The following is a 24,833-nucleotide window of genomic DNA, read 5'->3' on the forward strand; positions in this document are numbered from 1 at the left end:
TCAAGGACTTTCTATTGATTTTCTTCACGGTGTACGCGCCGGGGCGACGCAGCCGAAGAAAATAAGCGATGCTCGATCGTGCGAGCGGCAGGCACAGTAGTCGCGAGGATCTGAGAATCGTTTTGATCGAAGTTTCGATATTTCGATATACCGACGCACCACTGCTGGATGGTCGAAAACTTTGTTTTAGGGAAATTGCGCGAAGCGAATCGCGACTCCGACTTTCCGTGAAAAGGGTTCGTTCCGCGAGAGCAGCCGCTGGGAAATATAAACTATTCGCCATCGAGACAATAAATATGCAAGCGCTGAAGAAAATTACCAATTATCAATAGCGAGTTTACTAAATAAACTTTTTTCATCAATAGTTTCGTCACTTTTTGGCGAATGTGGTAAATAAAAGGGTCGCTTGGAAAGAATAAAAAGAGCCGGCCTCGAGAGCTGGACTCCGTGGCTAGATCGTTGGTGGTAATGAGGCGAATAAATCCGGAGTTTAATTCAACAGTATTGCATTGACTTATTTTTAAAACCGAAAGTTCTCGGTGCGAGGATTTTAGCATATTTTAATTCTCGGCGTTAGTGGAAGCAGAAATTCGCAGAGGGAGGGAGGGAGCAGAGAAGCATGTTTGTTTTCTCACTGGACGGGTCTCCGGTGAACGATAAAAAGTAGTAGAGCGATGACATCGGTAATAAGAAAATACCAATGGTTTTCGATTTCTCAGCTGTTTTTATACGAATGGAGAATTAATTGGCTGTCTGGAGGCGAGGCGAGTCGGGATTCCATGATAGGAAGCGGTGGTTTAAGGCGTCCGCGAAATAGCGATCGTCATAAAGGCGCTCCCAGAACAAAAATTAAATATCTTTGCAACAGCGATAAAATGTGAAACTTGAGAGGATTTGTAGGGGGCTGGTGGTTGAAGTTTTCTCGGTCGTATGGAGCGCGAGGTGGAGGAGAATGAGGAGAAATAAGAAAAAGAAGAAGCAGAAGAAGAAGAAGAAGAAGCAGAGGACGAGATGGGATTGGAAATGCCGATATGAGCAACTTGCGCGCAGGAGACTCGAGGGCAATAAAGACGAAGTACTTTTCTGCCGAGGTTCGTCACTGACCAACGCCCTGAAGCGAGCGTCAGATCTTTGCTCGGTAATCTCCCCGGCTTGATAGATTCACTCGTGTACGGGGCACGTATATATTCAATAAACTCGTACGGATCGAGGGCGAGGAGGAAAACCTCGGGGTTTTGTACTTAGCACGTACATTCTCCTCGTTCCCATTGACTTTCCGGCAATTCATAAAACATTTTGAGGGCCCCCAAACCCCATGGAGATCTCGATTTTTCTTCCTCTCTTCATCGCCTCGTTTTTTTTCTTCTCCGACGAAAACAAAGTTACTACGAGGAAGTTAAAAAAGTGAGGGAGGGAGCGAGCGAGGGGAAAAAATGGTGCGGCCCATAATTCTCGGATCGCGTGTCGCACCCGGGGCTTTGGGATTAGCCTTCGGATATAAGGCATCAAAAAAGGAAAGAAAGGTAAGAATGAGAAAAAAGAAGAGAGTTTGCTCGGTGCAATCATTCGAGCAACAGTGGCTGTAACAGTAGCAGTTACCGCTATTCCTCATTTATAATGGTACGGAATCTCATTGCAAGTGCCAAGGATTCTTTCTTTCGTTTTACTGCAGCGTTAGGTTTGTTGAACTTTTAATACTCGATGGAAGGCTCTCGGCCGTGGAAGGGTAGCGAGCGCTGGCTTCTCTCTTAGCGCGCTAAGTACGATAGGGCCGTAGCTTCGTTGAGCTTAAGAGTGCCGGTGTTCCCAGTTCTTTCAACACCGCCAGCCCCCCGGCCCTTGTACGCTTCGCTATCCTCCCCGGGCGCCGCTCCGTACGCCGGAATAACGAGAGGTTTATAGAGAAAACTTTGGTTCCTCGAGACTGTGGATTAGCGGTTCACCAAAGTATTATTAAGTACCTGGCTACCTAAACTACCGCCTACATCAGCGAAAACTCACAACATAACTCAAGACTTTTCCACGTCAAGTCATTACGCTTATTATGTATATATGGATATAGATCGTTAATAACGCAACTGAATTTATTCCCAGCATGTCTGTTTGCTCGAGCACATTCTCCACGGCATCCAAAAACGGGAGAGGCTGCCGCCTTAAATATTCGCGAGGGAAAAACCGGCGGTTCGATTGGATCGTGGCTAAGATTGAGTCGGTCCCTTTTTTTGGGCGAAGCTGTCGAGTGTTTCTGGATGCGGTATATGAACTCATCGACGTCGCTGGGTATGTTGTTCGAACGGGATTTCATGGGAGCGGGAGAAAAGGAGTGAAAATAGGGAGAAGCGTGTGCGGGCGAGGAGCAGGCGGAGGGGAAGGTAGGAAGTTGGAAGTTGGGCGGAAAGTGCCTCGGCACGAAAGCATTCTTCTCAGAATGTCTACATCCAAGTGGAGTTTTGTACACTGAGTATCTGCCACTTTTTAAGTGCCTTCGATTTTCTATTTCGCTCGCACGCCCGCCTCGGCCGAGTGCTAGTGGCGTAACCTTTCCGAGCTGCTCGCCGCGCCCGACGTCCCGCCTCGCACTTACTTATTTCTTTCTCGAAGCGAAGCGCGAGGAGATAGAGAGAGAGAGAGAAGGAGAATGCGAGATGAAATCCGGCTACGTACAGCGCCGCGTTTTGTGTGGCGATCCTCCATTTCTTCATGACCGGGGGTTTATCGCTACGCTTCATAAAATAAAACGCGCTCACATCTTATCCGCCACGAAGAAAGGCGGTCGTCTGACGCGTCGAACGTCCCGACGTTTCCGAACTAATCCAAGCCAAAGCCGGCGCGGTTCCGTGATGGACAGAACGCAATATCTATTAGCGCGGGGAGCATCGCGGCGCAGGGGGACAAGAGACGATTGACGGCTGGGATTCTCGAGCGGGTGCTCGCTCGAATATTCCTAGAAAAGTCGGACACCGGACGGAGAAAATTCGAGCGGCATTACCCGACGGAGGGGCGCGTCTCTCGTTCCGTCCTCGAAGCTCCCGTAACGCGTACCAACGACATAGAAAAGCAGCCAGAGAGCGGATTCGCCCTCGGATTGTTCATTTTGCAACAGTTGTTTTGTCGCTTCCTATTAAACAGGAGGAAATACGGCAGGAAAAAAAATCACACATCATGGTCCATTGGATTGGCACGAGCTGACGGCCCATGAAATGAACAAGCTTTCCCTCGGCCCCTCAAGTGACCACGCGAATCGTTCGTCCGTATGTACGACATGTTCCAGGGCTCTCGTGTCCCTTGAGCAGTCCGGGCGAGCAATCCGTCGAGAATCTCCGTCCGGCCTCAACTCCCACAGTCCCACTCCCAGGCTTCGGCTTTGCGCACGTAACCATCTCTGGTTGCAAGTGCCCAATATCAACGCCCACCTATCCGCACGGACGGAGGGATGACTGACAGCGATATATGTTCGCAAAGGCGCAATACTCCGCTGGGCAACGCTGTGCCGAGAGCGAGCACAAGCCCTGTCGTCATATCCGCGTATCCTTTTGCTCTCTTCTGCTTCAACGATCTTTCGCTCTCCGTGCCTTTGTCAGCCGCGCGTCTACTCGTCAGGTATTACGAGCTTCCGGGGGAGAGCCTGTGCGAAGAAATGGCGTCGGATTGTCGGGCCGTGAATCGTTAAAGTTCGGGAAAAACTCTTTTACCAGAAATTATCGACGAAACTGCCTCGTCCGGAGGAATTTTGTGTGTTTCTCATTCCGAGGAATGACGCGGGACGACTTTTGTAGCAAGATTCGCCAACGCGTTTATTCGACTTGCAGAATTACTCTCCCGACATCATTTACGACGAATTAACTCACCGAGATCCCCGCTCAACCGTAAGCCACACTCGCTAATACGTGAACGCAGCTACAAGCGTCGAATGTTGTCTGCGGAGGTGATTCAACATGCAGGAGGTCCGCGGTCGCGTCGAGCCCGCCAAGGATCGAATCGATTTTTTTACCTCCGTCCGCCGAAGCAACTCCCTCGGATTTTATAACGTTCGAAGACAAGCAATTTCGAGTTACGGCACGATAAAATGCGCCGTGCCAATGCGATTGGGACTGCCAAGCTTCCCTATCTCTATCCATCTCCCATTTCTATCCCTCCTGCCCTCGTTTCTCTGCGTTTTACAAGCTTTCCATGTATAGCGATGTTCTCGGAGGAAAAGTAGAGTGAGGCAATGGAAGCGGCGAGGGCGAGCGAGCGAGAATGAAGTGAGGGAGGAGAGCATTGGTACGTACATATAATTGAAATGATTCCACGATCGGTATCCCCCATGAAAAGGAAACAGCCATAAAAATATCTCTGTGCAATGGATGAGCCCGGTAAAATTAAGCGAGGAGCTATAGGATCGAGCGAAAATCACTTTATTTTTCTCTTCGAGTCTACACAACCTACATATTGAACATTTTCATCGTAACTTTCATCCACCGAACTTGGAAATTTCTTCTTCTTCGATGTGCTGAAAGTTATGATACCAGTGTGAGAGCGAGCGGAAGGAACATTTGAGCTTTCCAGAGTCGAGGGGATCAAAATGAGGGGGGGCGCGAGCAGCTTTTAATTTTCCTCATTTCCATACGAATGACTCGAAGTGGAAAGGACTCGATACCCTTTTCGATTCCTATCTCAGAAATTATAGGCTCGAGACTCACTCGTAGGCAAGCGCCCGCGTTTAATTTAATGATACAGGAAAATTTAGCTTTAGATATGAAGTTGGAAAGCGAACGTATTGATTTGATAAGTCGTCGGAAACGGAGATAGGGTCGACGTGTTTATCAGGCCTCGCGTAACCGTAATCCCCGGCCCCGAGTCCTGTGTCGAGCTACGGTTTCGTACAACTATTCCAAAACACACAACGGCCGACTTCCCTTCCCCTGTTGACGAGAGCGCCGATCGATTTTCCGAATTCTCCCAAGTCTAGTTGCACCTTCATACCGTTAAAATTAAACACAGCGGACAATAAGGGAGGGTGGGGCCACACGAACCGCATCCCATTGCTGGCTGGTGATAACGAAACGGAGCCCCCCCTCCCCGGCCATTCGCATTCCCGAATCGACGAGAGTTAATTAGTACGTATAGAGGAGCGCGGAGCGAATGCCACGAGCACACGTACGGCCAATCTTTTCCATCGCGGCTAGTCGCGCGACTATTTTCCTCGGGGCTTCGTAATAACGTACACAAACTAAAATCTCGATAGTGTTTATCGATTACGTGCAAGTATTGAAAGCACGCGGGCGAGTTCTCGAGGGCCGGGAGGGGGGGGGAGTGTCCGTTCAATTGATCCGTTTTCATTCCGTCCGATCACGATTCGTATTAGCCGAACGAGAAAAAACTGTAGCTTTATCGATGTTGTTACATTTCTTTGTATTAATTTGCGAGCTATCGTTTCGAACGATTAAACAAACTCCGTGATTTTCGAAGTCACAGAAAAACGAGGTTTTCCTCCGAGAGGCACTTTCGGGAGGTACACACGTTACAAATAATCAATGCCAAAATTGCACTCCGCGCACCGAGCGCATAACCCGCCGCTTCACTGGCTTTACCGAATGAGCGAAAAACGAGAGACTTGTATGACAAGAGATAAAAGCGCGCGCAGTGGGAAAAAGAGGGGCTTGGTCGTGCGACTTTTAATGGCTCAAAGTCTCAGGAGCACCGCGTCACGCGGCGACGTTATTTTCGACATAATTATCCGGTCCGTTATGTAGCTTCGTGTATAGCTCTCGCCTCGTCCCTTCGAAACAAAACATCAGGATGCTCTATTTGCTTTTATTCCGCGCATTCCCTCTCCGCACTCGGCTACGTACGAACGGAATTGCAATGGTGCTGGTTATACGCGAGGGGTTGGGGGCTCACACTTGCCTCGATCGTTCGGCGGGAGCTGGGGGCGGAGGAAGCTCGTGCGGAACCGTTTGAACGAGCGGTCTTGAGCATGTGGTTGGAACGCCAAATAATCCGGTTCTCGCATTGTGTAATGATGTCCCAAGGCAAGATGTACCCAGAGGTATCTAATTCAAGCGAGAGGTACTAGGCAAGATACGGGATTGCACTCGACACGAATGAGGAAATGCTTCAAAAGCCTTAGACACGTGACACGTCGAGAGCCTCATCCCCAAGATGGGAGAACGTCAGAGCGTGTGTGCAGCGGTGCAGCTCGGTGGGAGGAGAGTGTCAGCAGCCCTTGAAAAAGTGCATTGTGTCGAGATTGAATTCCTGGGGTTTGTCCACTCGCGAAGGATTGTACGTTTTCGAGCTCGCGTCAATTGTTTCTCATGCAACGTCGCGGCGCTCGGTCCACGAGGGCACACTTTGTTCCAGCTCGGATGTACAAATGCGAGGTAGTAGTTTTCATTTCGTATCTCACATAGATTCGGTGCCGGGTGAATTCACCGAAAAATCCGGTGGAATTAACGAGCCGGGAAGCGAGTAAAGTTTTATGGAGCTCTGCAGTAACGCGAGAGATTTTCTTGTAAGGAGAATTGACACGCTTCCCCACTAGGGCAGTAAAAATAAAATATCAATAATTCCGCGTCCCAGAAATGTAACAGCGAAGCCGATACTCGCGTCGATATTCGCGGCGCACGGCTATTATCGGATTGGCTTTAAAATAAAATCCAAAGTTGGAGGTGAAAAGGATACGAAATGGGTCAGCGGGCACGGTGACAAAGTACGCGCGCGGAGCAAAGGAGAAAGAGGAAGCGCGTCTTTGAGAGAGAGAGAGAGAGAGAGTCGAGACCCGGAGGGAGGCTGGAACTAGGCGGGCTCCGTATTCGTGATAAGAACAAAAGGCTTTTTGTCGTAATCACTTTCGTTATCAAGGATATATCTCGTATAGCCATGAAGCTGCCGAGGAGGATCCAAGTTGCCAGTCAATTCGTTAAAATAGTGGCAAGTCAATAGCGGCGTCGTGTTTCAGGGCTGAAAACAACGATGTTAGACAATAAGGAGAGTCTACTCGACAGTTGGCGTTAAAGAATTTCGGTTGGATAAGACGCAACAAAGATCGTTGAGCGTGTGTGTGTGTGTGTGTGTTTTTCGGCGTGTGGGCTCTGGAACACTCTATTTTCTGGGCGAATAGTGCTCCAGCGTTAGTGTGTAAAAATGGAGGTAACGCAGGAAAAGGGTCGAGGAGAAAAGAAAAACTAGCGCAGACAGTCGGAGGGTGGTGGGATCGTGTGTAGGTTGCTCGTGAGAAGAACCATTGCCAGCGAAATACGCCCAGCATAGAGAAGGCTCGCGAGGGGTGCAGCGCGGGATGGTATCCGGCGAGTAAGACAGAAATGTGGAAATAGAGTGGTAGCAGAGAAGAGAGAGAGAGAGAGAGAGAGGGCAAAAGAATGGAGAGAAAAGTACGAAGCTCTGGAAGAGAAAAAAGAGGGAGCAGGAAGAGAATGGAATAAAGCGTCGTCGTCGTCGCCAGTTTGCAGCGCTGGTCCTCGTGGAGCGAGCGGATAGAGGAAGCAGCGTTGGAAGATGCGGTGTGGTTCGGCTCACCTATACGGGTGGGTCGGGGACGCCCAGGGCTCGAGGTTGCTCTCGAGCTGCCAGCACTGGAGAGAGAGCGAACCAGCCGGCTGGGCTTGCTATCGCTCGGCTATGGCGCGAGCGAAGCGAATGAAGGGAGAGGGAATGAGCGAGGGAGAAAGAGAGTGGCTCGTGGCAGCAGCTACAGTCAGGAAGACAGACCACGAAGGATAGTTCGCTCGTGTTTGCCATTCCCCAAACAACCTCCAGACATTTTTACCAATTTACTCCTTTGCTGGACAGCATCGTGAACCGAGCCGTGCACTGCCAGCGGTAGCAGCGCCGGCTCTGTCTTCTATTCTTCGTATGTGTATCTCCATCCCTCGCTCGGCTCGGGCTGTCTTCCGTTTACCACACTAAATCCACCTGGCACTGTGAGAGCCACCGAGGGATTCTTTCTTCGCGAGATTCATTATAGTTACATATAAGCAATTCCCACTCTTGCTTCAAGAGGGTTGTCCATCCAGCAGCCTCTCGTTTCTTGTCGTACTTTACTCTCCTCCCTCCGGCCAATCGAGCCGCGAGGCTTCGCACGATCTTTCAGTCTGGACGCACACGCGTAAGGAACGAAACGTCGCGTACTCAAAGATCTCGTTTCCATGCCAAGCCGAATATAAGCCGAAGCCAAAAGTTCCCGTCTCCGTTGCGCGATCGCAGGATCACTCACAATCGCACAGTCTCCTCGCTCCCTCGATATTTATCACCGCGGAATTTTCAAAGGTGAATATATTTGCCGAGAAATGCTTGGCATCCACGTCGCGCGTTGTCTCGCCTCCCCGCCCCGCCGCGCGTCCTCGCCGCCGCACACTTATCGCGTATATTTCAGAGTCAGGTGGAAAGAGCGGCCAGACCGTTATTATCGAGGGGTAGATTTCATCGTGAATATTTATGAAGGTGGGTCTCTTCTTCGGCTGTTGGGTTGTTGAGTCTTGGGCGCCCCGGGTGCGGTTCCCTCGCTCCAAAACCGTCTCTTTCTCACTCCGCTCTATTCCTGCTGCTTCATTCGTGCACTCGGTATGCTCTCCCCCCACATCGGTGCTACGTAGGTCGGTTACCTACGAAACTATACTAACCGCCAGCCAACCCGCCTACCGGTCTCGACTGTAACGGCTCCGTGCGCTGCTGAAAGAGCCACTCACACACCACTCGCAATCCTTCCTCCTCCCGCATCCATCCTCGAGAGTGCACGGAGAGAGCCTCTCTCCTCAGTTACCTAATGTAATTGAGTATGAAATTATTTCATCCACTATGACATTCGTTCAAACAAACATTTTTCATCAAGATTTTATCGTCGAGTGATATCGTTCCTCCGAGTCGAGCGCTCCTCCCAATCGATCTTCAACAAGCCCATCAGACGTTCCGCGTCCAGCATATTCACAAGACTTGTTTAAATAACACATATTCCCCGCGAGAACTCGATTCGGGAGCGCTACTGTCGTTAATTGACACAAATCAAGTGTAGCACTCGCGCGCATCCTATCGGAGCAGCTAATGCATATAAAAAGCCAATTATTTTGCGAAACGAAAGGAAAAATGGTCCGGTCGAACGGTGTCTTCGCAGAGCCGAGTCCCCCCCTCGCCGTTGTTGTTATCGCTGTTTTTCTTCCGCCTTTTTTCAGTAGAGCTTTATTTATTTATTTTACTTGCTTCAGCTTGATTCGTTTTTGCCTTTTTGCAGGGGCAACCCCGGGCCGGCTGGCGACGAGGTTCGATCCCCGTTCTCGCCAGCCATTTATACCCATTTCCGTGGGATTTTGTTTTCGATCACCTTTCTATTTATTCACGGTGTCACGCTACCCACCGATAAATCAACTCGGGCTGCTCGGTGAATGGTGTGCGGTTCTACCCTCACTCCGACGATTCCCCGCGTCGGGCTCTCGCTCTCTCGCTCTCCCGGCCCGAGCACAGGAGAAAAACGTCCCTATAACCACCGGCCCCTCGCCGCCCACTCCGCTCGCGCCGAACAATACATTTCCCTATCGGCTAACCTCTCCACCATATTCTCCCGCTTTACGAATACCATTCAATTACTCCACGTGACATTCCGACTGGATTTTTATTGCAACTTTGTACCATACGTAATAATATATTGCAATAAGTTTTCCATGCATGCCCACGCACGCGAGTATACACGTCGATTCCGCACAGCTTCGCTGTATTAGCCGAATGAACGTCAAACGATAACTTTCAACGAAGAGTCAACGAATCCAGGGAAGAATCGTCCCCGCCGTGTCCGAGCCTCGAACGTTTTGATTTGGTGGTTTGTGGCCGGCCTCTATCTCCGATACGAAACACACATAAACCTCCTCTCGCTGCTCCCCCGAAGAATTATAACCGCGCGGCAAGTCCCGCTCCCAAGGGTCAAAGCACTCGAGCAGGATCTTGCCTGTGTGTGTGTGTGTGTGCACACTCGCAGCGATTGACCCCCTCGACGTGTTCAACTTTTGGCAAACCCCCGTATACGCTCCCTCGTTCGAGGCGAGTTTACAGCCACCTGCGAGCACCCCCGCGTATTGGTCATGCATTCGACAATGAAGAGAACCGCTCCCTCGCCGGAGAAGAGAGCCAACGGGAAAGAGAAACTCTCGGTACAGCACGCAGCCCGGACGGAGAAGACGATCCACCAAGGTCTGTGAACGCGGAGTGCTCGCGTTTGGCTAACGGCCAAATAGCCTATACGTTTTCAACGAACCATCCATAGAGGAGAAGGGGGCAAAACGGACTACCGAAGGGAATATTCCGCTTTTTAGAGGAGCCTTTGAAACTTCGTCCTTTGCATCTTGATTGCTTCTTTTAGAAAGTTGTCAAAAAATGATATTTCTTTCAAATTTGTCATTTTTTTCGCTCTTCATTCCCCCCAGAATTTCTCATATTTATTTATTTTTTATTGTTTTTCGAATTTTTTGAATGTCCTCTTCGTTACTTTTCTGGAAAATTAGACCAGATTGGAAGGACGAAGAAAAAATATGTAATTTCAAATTATCAAAACACGGATTCATATTAGCCTAGGGCAAACTGCTATGGGGCTTTTATATTTTCATACTTATCGACAGAAGCCCGAGGGCTGCTCCCCGACTCCGAAGCATTCATGCACCCTAATGCACTATCTCACGCTCCTCCAGAACTAACGATCCGGAACGTGCACTCGATTTATATCGTTTCAAGGCTGAATCAAAGTTCTCCCTGCTCCAATTTCAGGCTCGCGTCGAGCCATAATCGCGATCGAAATTCCACGGTGAACGTCATCGCTTTATTTGTAAACGTCAATGGGGAAAACGTATCAAACTTTCATTGTGCTTCGTGTATTGAGAACGAACAATCGGCTCGGAAAATCACCCCTGAATACCGCATTCACATTTTTTACATCGCGATACAAAATCAATCCAATGAATCCGAAACAAAACAACGTTGTTTCCGATAACAATATTCAGCCGGTAACCACACTTTTGAGGAAAAAAGGTAACCCGATGCAATTGACTGTTAAATTCGCCGTTGTGATTCCGAGCCCTCCAATTATCAAGCGATTCATAGAAATTATAATGCACTCGCATAAATGAGCACGCACGCGAAACGAATTCGAATAATTGTTCAACGAATGTCATTGTTCGTACACACCAATGTGGTTCCGTTTGTGATATTTGTAACAGCGCGATTTTGTTCAGCGAAACAAATGCGAAGGGGTCTTTTGGACCCTCGCGTACTCCGGCTCGAAACTTGAAAGGGGAGTCGACGAGCCACTCTGCCGCTTTTGTGATTCGTACACGAATAACTATGTGCGGGAGTTTGGCAACGTGTTTCATTGATAAGTGAAGCGAATTAAGGAGTTTAAGAGTAACGAGATCGTTTTTGTTCCAGACTGATACCATTGCGAATTCATAGAGCGTGAATTGGAGCAACGTTTTTAATATTCGCCCTGTTCGTACCGGGTATGGAGTGAGTAAAAATAGGTAAAAATACGAGTGATTTCCTGATAATTCATTATCATGAATGTTTGATCCACGCGAGCCCATAATATTCGTGATTCGGGGCTTTCGTACCGCGTCGGAAACGAGTTTTTCATAAGGTTCAAAAAAGAAATGAAAAAAAGTGTTGTAAGTTATGTAGGGTGGTGGGTTCGGAGTAATTCGAGTGGAACCGCGAACGAATCTGATCCCGGAGTTGCACATACGAAACAGCACAAAGTGTAGTACGCGCGCGCGGGGAAAAAGAAAATTAATCAAAGGGAGGCGCGCAGGACTAAAGAGAAAGCAAGAGGAGGCACGAGAGCGGTGAGTAAGAGCGGTTTGCAAGCCGGGAATATGAGCATACTGTGGGTACACGCCATATTAATTAATAACTGTCCCGTTGTCGCTCCTCCGCAGAAGTTTGCCCGAGCTCGCGCTCACCGCCCTCTACTTATACAGTGTTACCAAACTGTACAATACGAGACTCTCTATATGTATAATACAGTAGTCGCCGCACCGAAACTATCTCGCCGAAGCAAAGAAGAGAAGGCGGATCCTCGTGGCCGGCAAGATACGTGGCCAGAGATTATTAATCCCGTACAGTGAAGAGTACCAACGGGCCAAATTCGTGTATAAATCTCGCAGGAAAAACATCAAATAAAACACTCGAATATTCTCGGAGTAAATGAAAATTCTACTGAGAAAAAGTACTGCGAGGAGAAGGGGCCTACAAGAGCATATCGCGAATTCATTTCATTTAAAAACCTTTTCAGCTTTTAATATGACTCGCTTTAAGTGAACGAAATTAATAATACAAACCCGCCGGTCACAAAAGGGCAAGGAAAAATTATGATTTTCATACTTTCGCAGTAACTTTTATGATTGAATGTGTAAAATCGCGGCAGCGACTGTGAGTACATTTATGTCATGACGAGAGTCGCTGCCGCAGGGAGTCCTTACGCGGAGCGTTGGGGTTTCGAATTAAAAAATTATCAAAATTTGTTTCCTTAATAATTAATTAATTACAATATTTCAGAAAATACTGCAAGTTGACGTTTTTTTTTTTTCTTCTTCTTTTTCGTGCTTACGAAAACAAGTCCGAAATGGTCGATCGACTCCCGCGATCGAGCGTTAATTTCGAGGAGTAAAACGCAAATTAATTGGTATCGATTCTCGAGCAGCCTCGGTTGCTGGGTCATTGGCGAACGGAGGATAAGAAATGGGTAATACGAATGAATAGATAGAAAAGGGGTAATTCAGTTGTTGGGTACGGAGCGGGAGGTTCGATGTGAACTTTGTGTGCTTTCGATATAATGGTTCGACACGCGATTCTCAACAACAAGCGCGTTCGCGTGTCAAGCCCCACAGCGATAGTAGAACGAGTGCTTTTGGTAGCGGCAATGGCAGCGGCAGCGGCGACGGCGGTTTAACAGTGTTTAAGGTAAGCTACCGCGTGCGCGACACGACGGGTCGCCCCGCAGAATCGTCGGTGAGCACACACAGCGACTGGTAAAACCGCCACTTTTATTGTGCCCTCACGCCGTATAAAATGGAGAAAAGAACTGGGCGAGAACAAGCCCGAGACGGTGGGGATTCCAAGTTATCGCTTCACCTCAGCTCTTTTTCAGCCGCAGCCCCCGACGTACTCACGTACGGGCGTACCTCCAATAACGTTTGATGCTAATTGATGACCGTGTGAAATAAATTTCTCGTGGCGATACGCCCGGAGGGAGGCTCTCCAGAAGTAAAATATATTCGAGGCTAACAATAATAGTTTCCAGAGGCTTTCTCAAGCTGTGAGGATAAATCAAGAGCGAATAAAATCGCGTTGATTTATTGATCGAAGAAAAATCACGCGTTTTTGAGAGCGTTCTCCGGCTCCCGGTGCTCTTGAGCCTGGAAATCTATCAGGGAGTCGGTAGAAAGCGAGAAAGTGAGATGGAGCGAGGGCGGATAAGTGCGGAGCGGTCAAAACCGGTGGAAAAAAGGAGCCGAGGAACGAAGAAAAGTGAGGAAAGAAGCGCAAGAAAGGAATTGATCGGAGAGGCCGGTTACGCGTTCCCTTGAGAAGCTCGAGAAATGCGAACGGATACGCGCGCGCCCCCGTGACGACCAGAACGAGAGATAAAAACGAACTTGACGGCGCGGACGTTCCAAGCTCGATTGCCGAGTGGAATGGCCCGTGCTCTCCAGAGACATCTATCGCCGGGGAGAACCGAGCGTCGTAATAGTTGATAGCGCAGTACGTAAGACGAGAGGACGCGGCAAAGAACCGGACGAAAAAATGAACCAGCAAACAAAGCCAGTCGCGACTGCGGCTCCTCCTGAACTGCACCCTTCACCAGCAGGAGAATTTGTGGACCGACGGAAATGGTCCTCTCGACCTCCACCCCCGGCAACCTCCACGAATTTTCCTTTTTGTCGCCTTTATTATTTACTCACAACCGCGATCCGAATTCCCAGCTGCTCCGAAGCTCCCAGCATCGATCCTCACCCCGATAAATCCCCCTCCGAAAAGTACTCGAAGAATTTCGACGCGTTCGAACAATGCAGATTTCCTAATCACCGAGAACCACCTTCCAATCCGAGTATCTTGCGGCGATCCTCTTCTCGCCCACAGTGGCAAAGCTGAGCCAGCCATTACCGGAAGTTTGACTGAGAAACCGACTATATAGAGCGCATGTTAAGGGTTGACACGGACAGTGGCGAGGCCAACGCTCCCTCCACCCCCCGCACGATCAACGTGCATGATTATAATGTCGTCCGTGTACGCTCCCTCGTGTAGGAAACTTCGCACACAACCGCGCGTATTCTGCATGCAATTTCTCTCGATACGTAATTCGCCGAGAGTTGCCCTCCTCGCTATACACGGCCAAACACTTGTTCAATAATCCCGATATAACGTCTCGGAGGTAACTCCCATTATTAATGTTATTATTGCCGGCAATCTGCGGATGTCCCCACTCCAACGAGCGTACGTGTATAGCAAAACTCGCTTCCACCATCTCGGGCACAATGTTCCAACCGACAATTATATCAGATACGATTCGAGCGTTGCCCAGCATACACGCTCTCTGTCTCTACTTACAATAAGCTCGTTTCGCCCTTGCCCATACCAGAACCCCTTGTTTTCTACCCTTCGCTCTCAATGCCTTTGTCTTCCTCAAACATCCGTGACGATTTCATCGACGTTCATCGAATGATCGATCGTGCGCTTTTCCTTTTGAGTATGGTTTGCGAAACACTGACGAATCGAGCCTGCCTGTCGAGCTGCATAGAAAAATCGCTTTTCGTGCTAATTTTGGTCGTTCAGAAACTCGACGATGAGGGGGGTTGAAATTTTTATGGGGACTTTCGAAAATGCCGTCGCTCGCGCCACTATTTTTCGTGGGAATTCGATATTTTGACTGACCAACAAATCGGAGTATTCGAATAGCCCCTGAGGGTCGAGTTTCCTCGAACTGGTTGGAGCACGTTCCACGATCGGAGTGTCCAACGATTAGAAAACCCGAAGCACCTTACCATGAATTTTGTCGATTTTTCCACAAGCGTAGACCTCGTTATACACGCTACTTATACGAATGCCGGGGCGAATGGAGATTTATTCAAGAATTCCGGAGGACCAGGCTACGTTTAATTGGAATGTGTGAATCCCATACACGCGATAAAAAGGAAAAAGGGCGAGCGGCACGGGAGAGAATAAAAATAAGGTGGAAAGTCGTGTGTCAGTTGGGTAAAAAAGGAATACAAATTCGGCACTCAATGTTGGGTAGAATAAAGCATCACCTTCCCTCGTTTGTAGATGGGCAAGAAAGGTCAAAACACGTTGGTAGCGAGGAATTTTTATCGTCAGGAGTTACGGGGGGGGGTCCTTTCTCCTTGCGGTCACTTTCGGGTCTCGAGGTCGAGGGTACGTTCCCTGGGGAAGGAACGTCTTCGGCGTTATTCGGGTTTCGCTAGGCGGGAGCGAAATTTCGGTATTCCTTGACTCTCCGAATTCTCCGGGACAATGAGCTTAAGAAATTCGTAAGTGACGCGGGAGCACGTATGTCGGGCCACGTGCGTATCAGGGCCTCTCGCTTGATTTTATATGGAGCAGTGACCGGGCGAGTATCTCGGTGGCTTCAATCGCGTATGTGTTTTTGTGGCCACAGATAGAAAGACTTGTACACATATAATAAAAAGCTCAGTAATGAGCGTGAACGACCGGGAGAGATCGAGGCAAGAGAGAGAGAGAGAGACGAAGAAAGAGGAAAGTCGAGAAAAAACTGTCACCTCGAGAGAATGATCGCCTGTTCAAACAGAAGCGAGTCATGTATATAAAAGTGTTGTAAGAAAAGAGAGGTACATTAGCTTGCGAGACTGATGATGGTGTAAAGGCCCCCGTTGCTCGGACGATTCGGAGTTCTTATCGGCATTCCAGGTGAAAATCGCCCTCCTAACCTTCGCAGTACCGGGCGACGTGCCCCTTACCGAGTGTTCCATGCAGTTCTCCGTTCACTCGTTCCTTCTCCCCCCTTTTTCTCTTGCTGCCTTTACTACTAGCCCGAATAAATTAAAAAAAAACAAAAAAAAAAACAAAAGAAAAAACGTAGACACACACGTAAGAAGAAAAAGAGAAACGCATTGTTTACGTTAACGATAAACTCGTCGGGGGATGGAGCCGGAGAGGAATAACGTTCCCGAGACAATGTAGATCGACTGTTAAGATAAGAAAGTAGAGAGGACTCCTTTCTCCCTCTCTCTCTCTCTCTCTTTCTCTCTCTCTCTCTCTCTCTCGCTGAAAGGCAATACTGCGTGAGCGAGAAAACTAGGGAGAAAAGCGCGATGGCGAGATAAGCGTGTCTATATAATTCTCGGACTAAACAGCACGAGCTTCCGCTAAATTCTCAAAGTAATTTACTCCTTGCCGCAATCGTAGTGGGGACATCGATAAGCAAATTCTTTTGAACGGAAAAACCGAATGGTCGTGCGATTCATTTTTACTGTGCGGCCTCCTCCTCCTCGCTCCTAACATTCCGCGATGCTCGCCATATTTCAAGCTCCCCTGCGTCTTCCCCGTCGAAATTTCCCGCTCATTGAAACTGTGCAGCCGAGAAGAGTTAACCGCGATTAACCGCGACTACGGAAACCTTTTCAACTGTCAAAACTCAATAAAATTCCCGAATTACCCGGAGTGCATGCCAGTGTGTGGGTGTGCGTGTGTCTCTGTTCCACTCGTGTACGTTTATCGGTCAGCGCTCGAGCATTAGAGTGCATGTCGAATAAAAATTGCCCTGCCCCGCCCCGAAACACTGAACTGCACTTACGTTTCATAAATTTTGGCTCTCGTTCGAGCCTCGGTGCACGGTTCTCCAATTTCAAGAGACTCCCCCCTTCCCCGTGTCAGCTTATACAGTTATTGTTTAAATATCGAACGTTTTCTTCACCCCCCCGAGCCCCGTTCAATCGTACGCTTTGAATTTCTTCACTCTTTTCCTGCTACTCCGAGAACGTGGCTCTGCCCAGCAACCCTCTGTTCCCATCATTTTTTAATCAACGAATCCTCGCTCGTTACCCTCCCAATGACAATAATTCATGCTACTTTTTCCTTTCGCGCCCTCAAATGCCCCGCTCCCTCAAGCAGTTGCGAGCAATCGCGATACACGCTCGGTTTTATCTGTCGCGGTGGCACAACCCCAAAGATTTGATAGCTCACATTTTAACCTCACGAAATCTCTATACATGTATATATTTATGGAAATGCGCCGCGGCTCAGATGTGTGCTCGCCTCTGCGGCTCAATGTATCACCCATTTGTGGATACTTGCCACCGGTTTCCATCATCGACGCTCGATATCAAGCCTCCCATCGCGAGCACTATCTGTCCACTTTGTTAATTATTGCGCCCCGGCCCCTCCCCGGAGCCGCCAGAAAAAAACGATGAGCAAACGAAATAAATAAAAATAGGGAGAGACGGTTCGAACACGAGTAAAAAAGCGAGTCCCCCGAGGCCCAATATCCATAGACAGAACCCCCGCGCGTATATACACGGAGATATGTAAATTATTCGATCTCTCGGGGCTGGAGAATGACGATAAATAACGTCGAATGTTCCACCGACGCGAACGCGTTACCTTGTGATCGGAACGCTATGAAGAACCGCGAGAGGGGAAAAACTGAAGGAAAAAATAAAGCAATGGAAAAACGCTAAGAGAAATACTGGCTCGGGGACAAACGAAATACAAATGATACCTACGGAGAATACTGCGAGCATGGGAACAAAGGGGAACAGCAGGTGATCAAAGTCGTGTCGTTTCATCTCGATTTGACATATCGAGAAACTCGCTTTGAAGTATTTTATTCCTCTGCTTTTCAACCTTTTTAAAGTAGTTCGGCCGCTCTGTGTGCCTAATCAAGTCTGCAAATATACTTTATGTTGATTAAATTCAAGTCTAAATTATTAATAAAATTAATAAACACTTACATTGAGAATATTTTTATCACACGAGTGTAATAAGACGCTTTAAAAATGTCATAAAAGATGAAATTTATACTTCAACTTGACCAGTTAATGATTGAGTTCGACACTTTAAATACACACAATCTAGGGAACATTTTTAGCGTGCGGAAGAAAGTTTATATCGGTCTAATGACACCGACAAAAAATAATGGTCGATTCATTAAAAAATAAAAAGCGAAGCTACTGGACGAATGAAAGCACGTGAGTCTGAAATCGTGTGCTCATTATCGTTATCAGGGGACCTTAAACTATCGTTCACCGCAAAAAAGTGGTTTCTGAAATTCCCCTGGAACAACATTTTGTCGTTGCAAAACAAATGGAGAATTTTCAGGGTTTTGTTGGATCGAAATCCAAAGCTGTCGTTGCAATTTTTTTATGTCTTGGGACTCGAAAGGCCAGAAGAGTCGATGATTTTAGAGTTTCACAAGCGATAATGCGTTATTGTTGTGAACATAACGTTATAAATTCATTAAGTTAGCGAATAAATAAAACGCGAGAGATTGGCACGAGAAGTATGTCGAAAGCGTAAAGTATACACGCGTGTATTTTTCATCGAGGTACAATCTCTGGTTGGTTTTTACGATTTTTCCAGCAGCACGACCAGCAGCGGCAAAAGGGTGTAAAACAATTTCTTTTCTTCTCCTGCGGGCTGCGCGAGAGCGTTGAAAAAGCCGAGAGATTCATGCGGCGCATCGCACACACAGCGGAGCGAGGAAGGAAGCTTCGGGTGAGAGAAGGGAGCGTAAAATGCGGTGTGGATTTGAAAGTATTAGGTATGCATTAAGGCGATGTTTAATAATAAAAAAATACCTCGGAGGCCTGGTGTAGTTCGTATCATCGGCGAGAGAGATTGTCGAGAAAAGGCTGCGTCAAGTGTCCCGAAGATTGGGCTGTTTCAAGCTTCTTTTTTGTGCCCCCCTTTCGTATATACGGAGCGACTTTCTAAATTGAGTTGGAGCAGGCAGGGAAAAATATTCCCGTAGCTCGTGGCGGCTGGATTTTGATCGGAGTTACGGGCCACGAAAGTTTCTTCGATTGAACAAAGACCGAAACTGACTCGTTGACGAGGCGATACGTTGGCCGAGGGGAGTAAAACGCTGATTAAATCTGGGAGATTCACGCGGAAGAAGTGAGACAAAAAGGAGCCCATCAGCAAAGTGGAACGAGACAAAAAAGCGAGAAACATGGAATTTCTAATTACAGCCGTATATCCTTCACAGGTATAATACTATTTTTCGTCATTTTCTCAACAATACAAAAAGGATTGAAGTTTTTCATAATGAAAAGCAGCAGCCATGGCTGTGGATACGAACGTATCACTTTGCCGGTTAGTTATTGTTCTAAAAACATGAAAACGGGAGATGAAAAAAATATAAAAAAACAATAATAATAATAATAATAATAAAAAGAAAAAAGAACAGGCGATGCGAAAAAAGCATTGAAAAACAGACGGGAAATGGGCGTTGGCTGACAATATGGAAAACATGGAATTTCGCGGGTCTCCGTAGAGTGATCGGATAAGCAGGGTTTTAACGTGCGAATCTTAGGTCCGATTAAAAAGAAGGGAAAAATAAAGAAGCGTGTAAGGGAGCAGAGAAAAAAGCGTGTATAAACACGGTTGAAGTCTCGAGCGCCGAGCAGCTCGCTTGATAGATCCGAAATGTCGTTTTTTTTCTTCTCCTTCTCTCCTCACTTTTTTTCACCCTCGTTGTTTTTATGTTTTTACGTCGGTGTGCGGAAAGCTCCAAGGAAATCTCCGTGACGCCCCCGGGAGCTCGAGCGGCACACTGCGGAACGTGCAACGTGCGACCTGACAGGAGAAAGGCGTGAGAAAAAAATTTGCATCGACTATGAAAAGGAATCCGGCTATATACGCTCATATACGATGTTTTTACGTGTGTGCGTGCGGGTATAAATACATATTTATAAAGAAGTCTGTACAGACATAACCGTTTGGAGATAAGAAAATCTACAGATATACGCTCGGGCTGGATCTCGAGACTTGCGAGTGTAATTATGCTGCGTTCGACCTCGCGTCAACAGTCAGCTTCGTCGAGAATATAGTTGCACCTACAATTACGCGCCTCCTTTTATATAATTAATTGCAAACGTTCCTGGATAATATGAACTGAAACGCTCAAAGCGTTTTGTCAATGAAAAGAGAATCGCATATCAATTTCATTGACAAGTACAAACTCCCTCGACAAAGGCGCACGCCTCGATGAATGAATACTTCATTATTTTAGGTGCCCGATCGCGCGCGCGCGAGCCAGTACGGATGCGGCACAATCAAAAATACACCGTTCCACGCACGCCCGTTATTAGCCAGTTCATTGGAGGGAAAGACACGATCGATTGAAATACCTAATTAACCGTAACAATATTAGAATAGAATAACCAATTTAATGTACGCGATTCGACGCTGTCTCGGGGCGTGTACACCGCGTTGAAATTCACGACGTAATTTAAGCTCCGGGGTATATGTGCTCGCATCGTTCAGAGATAAACATCGAACCGGTGGCTTGTCGATCCAACGAATTTTCATCAACGCTCTCACATTTTATTCGTCTCATTTGACACAGCCCTCGCAGACGCGCGCAGGAAAAGTGATGAATTTATTGGAGAAATTCGAGCAGGAGAACGGAGAGTCCGGAGCAACTCCGGACGAACGAAGCATCCGGAAATGTCTGTTTGTGTACATATTTATTGAAGCCCTGAAATTGATATTTATCGAGTTTCGGTACTCCGGCGATGTTGGTCTTTATGTATCGGGTACAGGGGCAGAGACACTGGTCCCATTTGCAGGGAACCGATGTTTGTGGTACTCGTTTGTATAGGATGCTGCTGCTACTGCTGCTGGTAGAACGGGGACGAAACAGCAGAACAGAATGCTCTAGCTACAGGCCGAGATGCAAGCTCCTCTATCCCTGGACACCTCGCGCCTATAGCTACTACGTGTATACAATGAGAAAGAGAGTTAGCTCTCGGTCCAGGGCATTATTCCCGGCCTAATCCAAGCCGAATATCCGAGCGCGGAATTAGGATTATTATTCGGAGGGAGGGAGTACGACGTAATTAACTAAACTGAAATTCCGAGAATACATCATCGTTACGAGACCGAAGCCTGGGTAATAAGGCTCAATGGGTTTAATGCGGTGCTACGTAATGGCAGAATCATAACGCTCCGATATAAATGGCTTCCTGAAATGTTCGACGAAGATTCACCGCGACGACGACGAGATGTGTCCGGGGCTACGACGCACTCTCTAAATTTCTATTTCAATCAGATCACGAGCAGGAATTGGGAAGAATTTTCAGGAAGGAGGAAAAGGGCGCGGAAGCCCGCGGGGATCGTGGCTCCTCGTCGATGGATTCAAGCTGCGGTCTGTCCTGTTTCGGGGGGTTGGAAATACGACGATTATCTGTACACGCGTTACACGATGCTCGACAAAGCGGGCGAGTTATATTCAGTTCGTCGAGGGATTCGTGCCACTGAGAATGCCGCTGGTCGTTCAACGAACACACGCCCTCGTGTCACGATACGCTTTTTCTCGCGTAACGAGCCAAACGTGTGCGTTTTGTAAGTTGAGATTTTGACGGTGTCCGAAACACGCTTCGATAGCGTCGGGGCTTCCCGGGCGAAAGCAAACGCGGGAATGCAGATTTTCTCTGCTCAGAGGCTCGTTATACAGTTAATTAATCCTCTATCGCACTGATCGCGAAAAAAATGTGGATTATCGTCGCGCATTATTGGAAAATGTGCGATCGGGCTCTGCGAGCTTCATTCGGTCGGGAAAATCGTTCGCGAAATCTGGCTGCGACAGCACTTTGTTGTTACATATTAAAAAAACAAATTCCCGGAAGTGCTGGCTCGAGAGTTTTACGGTAAAGGATTAATCAACGAAACTACGCTCTTTAATTGACGAGATGATATCCAGGGAAAGGAAAAAACGAGGTTAAACGAAGCTCCGATCGCTATCGAGTCGTGACGGACCCGAACAATTGACACCGATAAATCGTTCTTGAATACTGATCATCGCAACACTCGTAAAAACTAAAGTTCGTTCACTCAGTGTCTCTCGTCCAAGTTAAAAGGTCGCCACTTTGGATCAGCACTTGGTCGACTTTCTCTGGTTATCGTTGCGTAATTTCACGTCTTCTTGCATCGTGCACGCTTCATTTGATATATTAACCGATCGTTTACTCACCAACATGATTCTGGGCGATAATCGAGTCGATCGCCACCAACAGGAGGAGAAAGATGGGAGTCATATTGACCACCCTCTTCCTCCGTCGCCTATCTCAGTCCTCGTCGACCTTCACCGCACTTCTCTCTCACCGCGAACTTTAGCCAGCTTCTGGCTTCCTTTCTCGTCCCCTATAGAACAAAAAGAAATCACGAATGTCAGATGGAACAGAAGGAGGAATAAAAGAAGCACACGAAATTCGCACTTTTCCGGGCTCTGCCGGACGAAGAAACGAAGAAACACACTATAACGTTGCAAGATAAATCTTCTCTGTTGTTTTTAGACGAATCGCTGTAGCCCGTCGGACGATGCTCGATGTTTTTCTTCCTGATTCCCCGGCCTCGATTTAATCCTGTTAAACGACGATTTCAAAGTTTCCTTCTCTTTTCGTTCACCTCGAAATACTAACGTTCGCGCGAATATCTCGTCCGGTGCGTTGTAAACGTGTCAAAATATAATTATTCAATGAAACCTCGTACGGAAATCACGTTTACGTTAAAAGCATTGTATCATCGTGATTATCGTTCACCAAATTATTTCCCATATTATGATAAGCAATTGGATAATTGGGAAACTTGATTAATTCTCACTCTCATAAATCTGCTTTTTCCCTCTCGATCTCCCAACCCGTGGCTCCCTATCGTTCCCTCTCCCTCTTAACGCCCCTTTTCGATATCTATTTTCACTGCACAGAGCCGGACCGTTCGCATATACTCTCGCGGAATAACCGTAAAATCGTCTGTGCCTGTAGGGGGGTGGGGTGGTGGGCGGGGGGCGACGAAATGTTATTTTATCTCGATTTTCGTGAGAGATTCGAGTGAAAATTCAGCGTAACATTACGAAGCAGCAACGTATGAGCTTTTTTCCTGTGATTCCACGACCATTCCATATTTTCCCAGTGTCTGATCGCGAGTTCGAGAATCAGGTACTGAAATATATTCGAAGATAATTCGCGTCTGAGACGCTCGCGTTGAAAAAACGTTAGTCAGAGCCGACTAACGATTAATGGATTCGGGCATTCGCTGCATTTCGTCCCTGCCTGCGTACCCGCACAAACGCACTCTCGTTGTTCGTTATCTCATATTCCGTATTCCTCCACTCGTTTGCAAGCGGATCAATCGTAGCACATCGCGATTAGGAGTGAATCGCGATAGGGTTTGACGTTGGTACGAGGACACTGGGGTGTTCCGATAATAGCGAGTTTTATCGAGAGTGTTGGATAGCCAGTTGGCTTTCCGGGGTGTAAATCAATCAGAGTTTGTACGCGGCAAAAGTATGTTTGAAAATCGCCACTGCACTAAATCCCAGGAGTGGTAGCGACCGTTCGCACAGCGAGTGGGAAGCTTCACTCCGGTGTGAGTGAAACTTGGCCCAAGAGTCGTGACCCACTGCGTGCGGCGAGTCCCAATCTCGTCTTCGCCCGCGGAGTCGAGTATATTCGGAGCTTTGCTTAAGGTCAACAGCCGCGCGCGACGTTCTTCCCGCGAATCCGTAAGGAACACTCGAACTTGGTGAACTGAGCGCGTTCGCGACGTTGCCGGGACGAGGCTTTCGAAGGGACTCTCGAGTCTCCGGAGCGTCGAGGTCGTCCAAGTGGAAACACTGTTTTAAGGGAGTCTCTGACCGGAGTCAGCTCGTGATAAGAGCCCGCATTGCTTTGGTGCGATCGGTGGCTCGAGTGGGAGCCAAGAAAGCGCGATTTCCGTCTCGTTCGCTCGAAGCAAGCACCCGTAGGCTCTTTCTCGTATTTACATATACACAGATGCGTGAGGCTCACGCATACAAATGTTTACGCACTTACGGCTACGTGTACGTATTTATATGTATATACACATGAGAGTGGGCAACGCGTGAGCACGGGAGCGAGGGAGAGAGAGAGAGACAGAGAGAGAGAGAAGGGTGAAAATAGCCTGGCCGCGCCGCACCGCCCCGCGTTTTACCGTGCCGGTACTGTGTGCCGCCGTCCCGTGCCGGCGGTATCCTGCAGCCGCGTAAGGGTACTTTTCTGAGCGCGCGCTGCGGCCTGACTGACTCACCCCCGTGCACCCCCACGTTTTCAGCCGGTTCGCGCAAGCGCCCGCGAGTCCTTTGGCTTCCCTCAACGCAGAACCCCTTCGAATTCCTATCAGCGTACCGCTATTATATTTATTACATCTTCGACTCTCATCACGCTGCTGCTGGCTTTGGACTCACTCCCCCTCCCTTGCCGTTCGCCTCCCGGCCCAGCGACTCGGGTCGCTTTGTAAATGTCGCTTAATACGTTGTTTTCCACTATTTTTGTAGCTCCTTTGACTAACAGGATGTACGCATTGATCCTGCTGCGAGAGCGACGCGAACTAAGGCTCGCGCTAATAGACTGGAATGAATCCCTCGAGGTCATAGCTTCTAAAAGGATGATCCGTTTGTGTGCGCGTGCAGCCTTTATCCCCGCGTGTTTGTACGTAAGTGAAGAAAGATAGAGAGGTTAAGGGAAGCAGCGGTGGTTTATAGGACGGAATGGGAGAGAGGCAGGAGGTCCTCGGGCTCGCGAGGAGCGAAGGGGATGAAAAGGGGTTTTCGTTTCGGCGGTGAAATATACTCGGAGCATGCG

At 48.1% G+C, this 24,833-nt stretch overlaps 1 protein-coding gene across 12 annotated transcripts in view; it reads right to left on the reverse strand.

Annotated features, from left to right (window-relative positions):
- The window catches only part of Lar (tyrosine-protein phosphatase Lar), a 181,452-nt gene that overhangs the window by 111,503 nt on the left and 45,116 nt on the right, over positions 1-24,833 (reverse strand). For all 12 annotated transcript variants that reach the window (XM_043426845.1, XM_043426846.1, XM_043426847.1 and 9 more), the window contains exon 3: positions 22,205-22,374. In XM_043426845.1, the coding sequence (XP_043282780.1) occupies positions 22,205-22,268 (64 nt within the window). In that variant the 5' untranslated portion in view covers positions 22,269-22,374. The remainder of the gene's footprint in view (positions 1-22,204; positions 22,375-24,833) is intronic.

The sequence above is a fragment of the Venturia canescens genome, chromosome 8 (assembly GCF_019457755.1).
Source record: "Venturia canescens isolate UGA chromosome 8, ASM1945775v1, whole genome shotgun sequence".
In the NCBI taxonomy this organism is placed as follows: Eukaryota; Metazoa; Arthropoda; class Insecta; order Hymenoptera; family Ichneumonidae; genus Venturia; species Venturia canescens.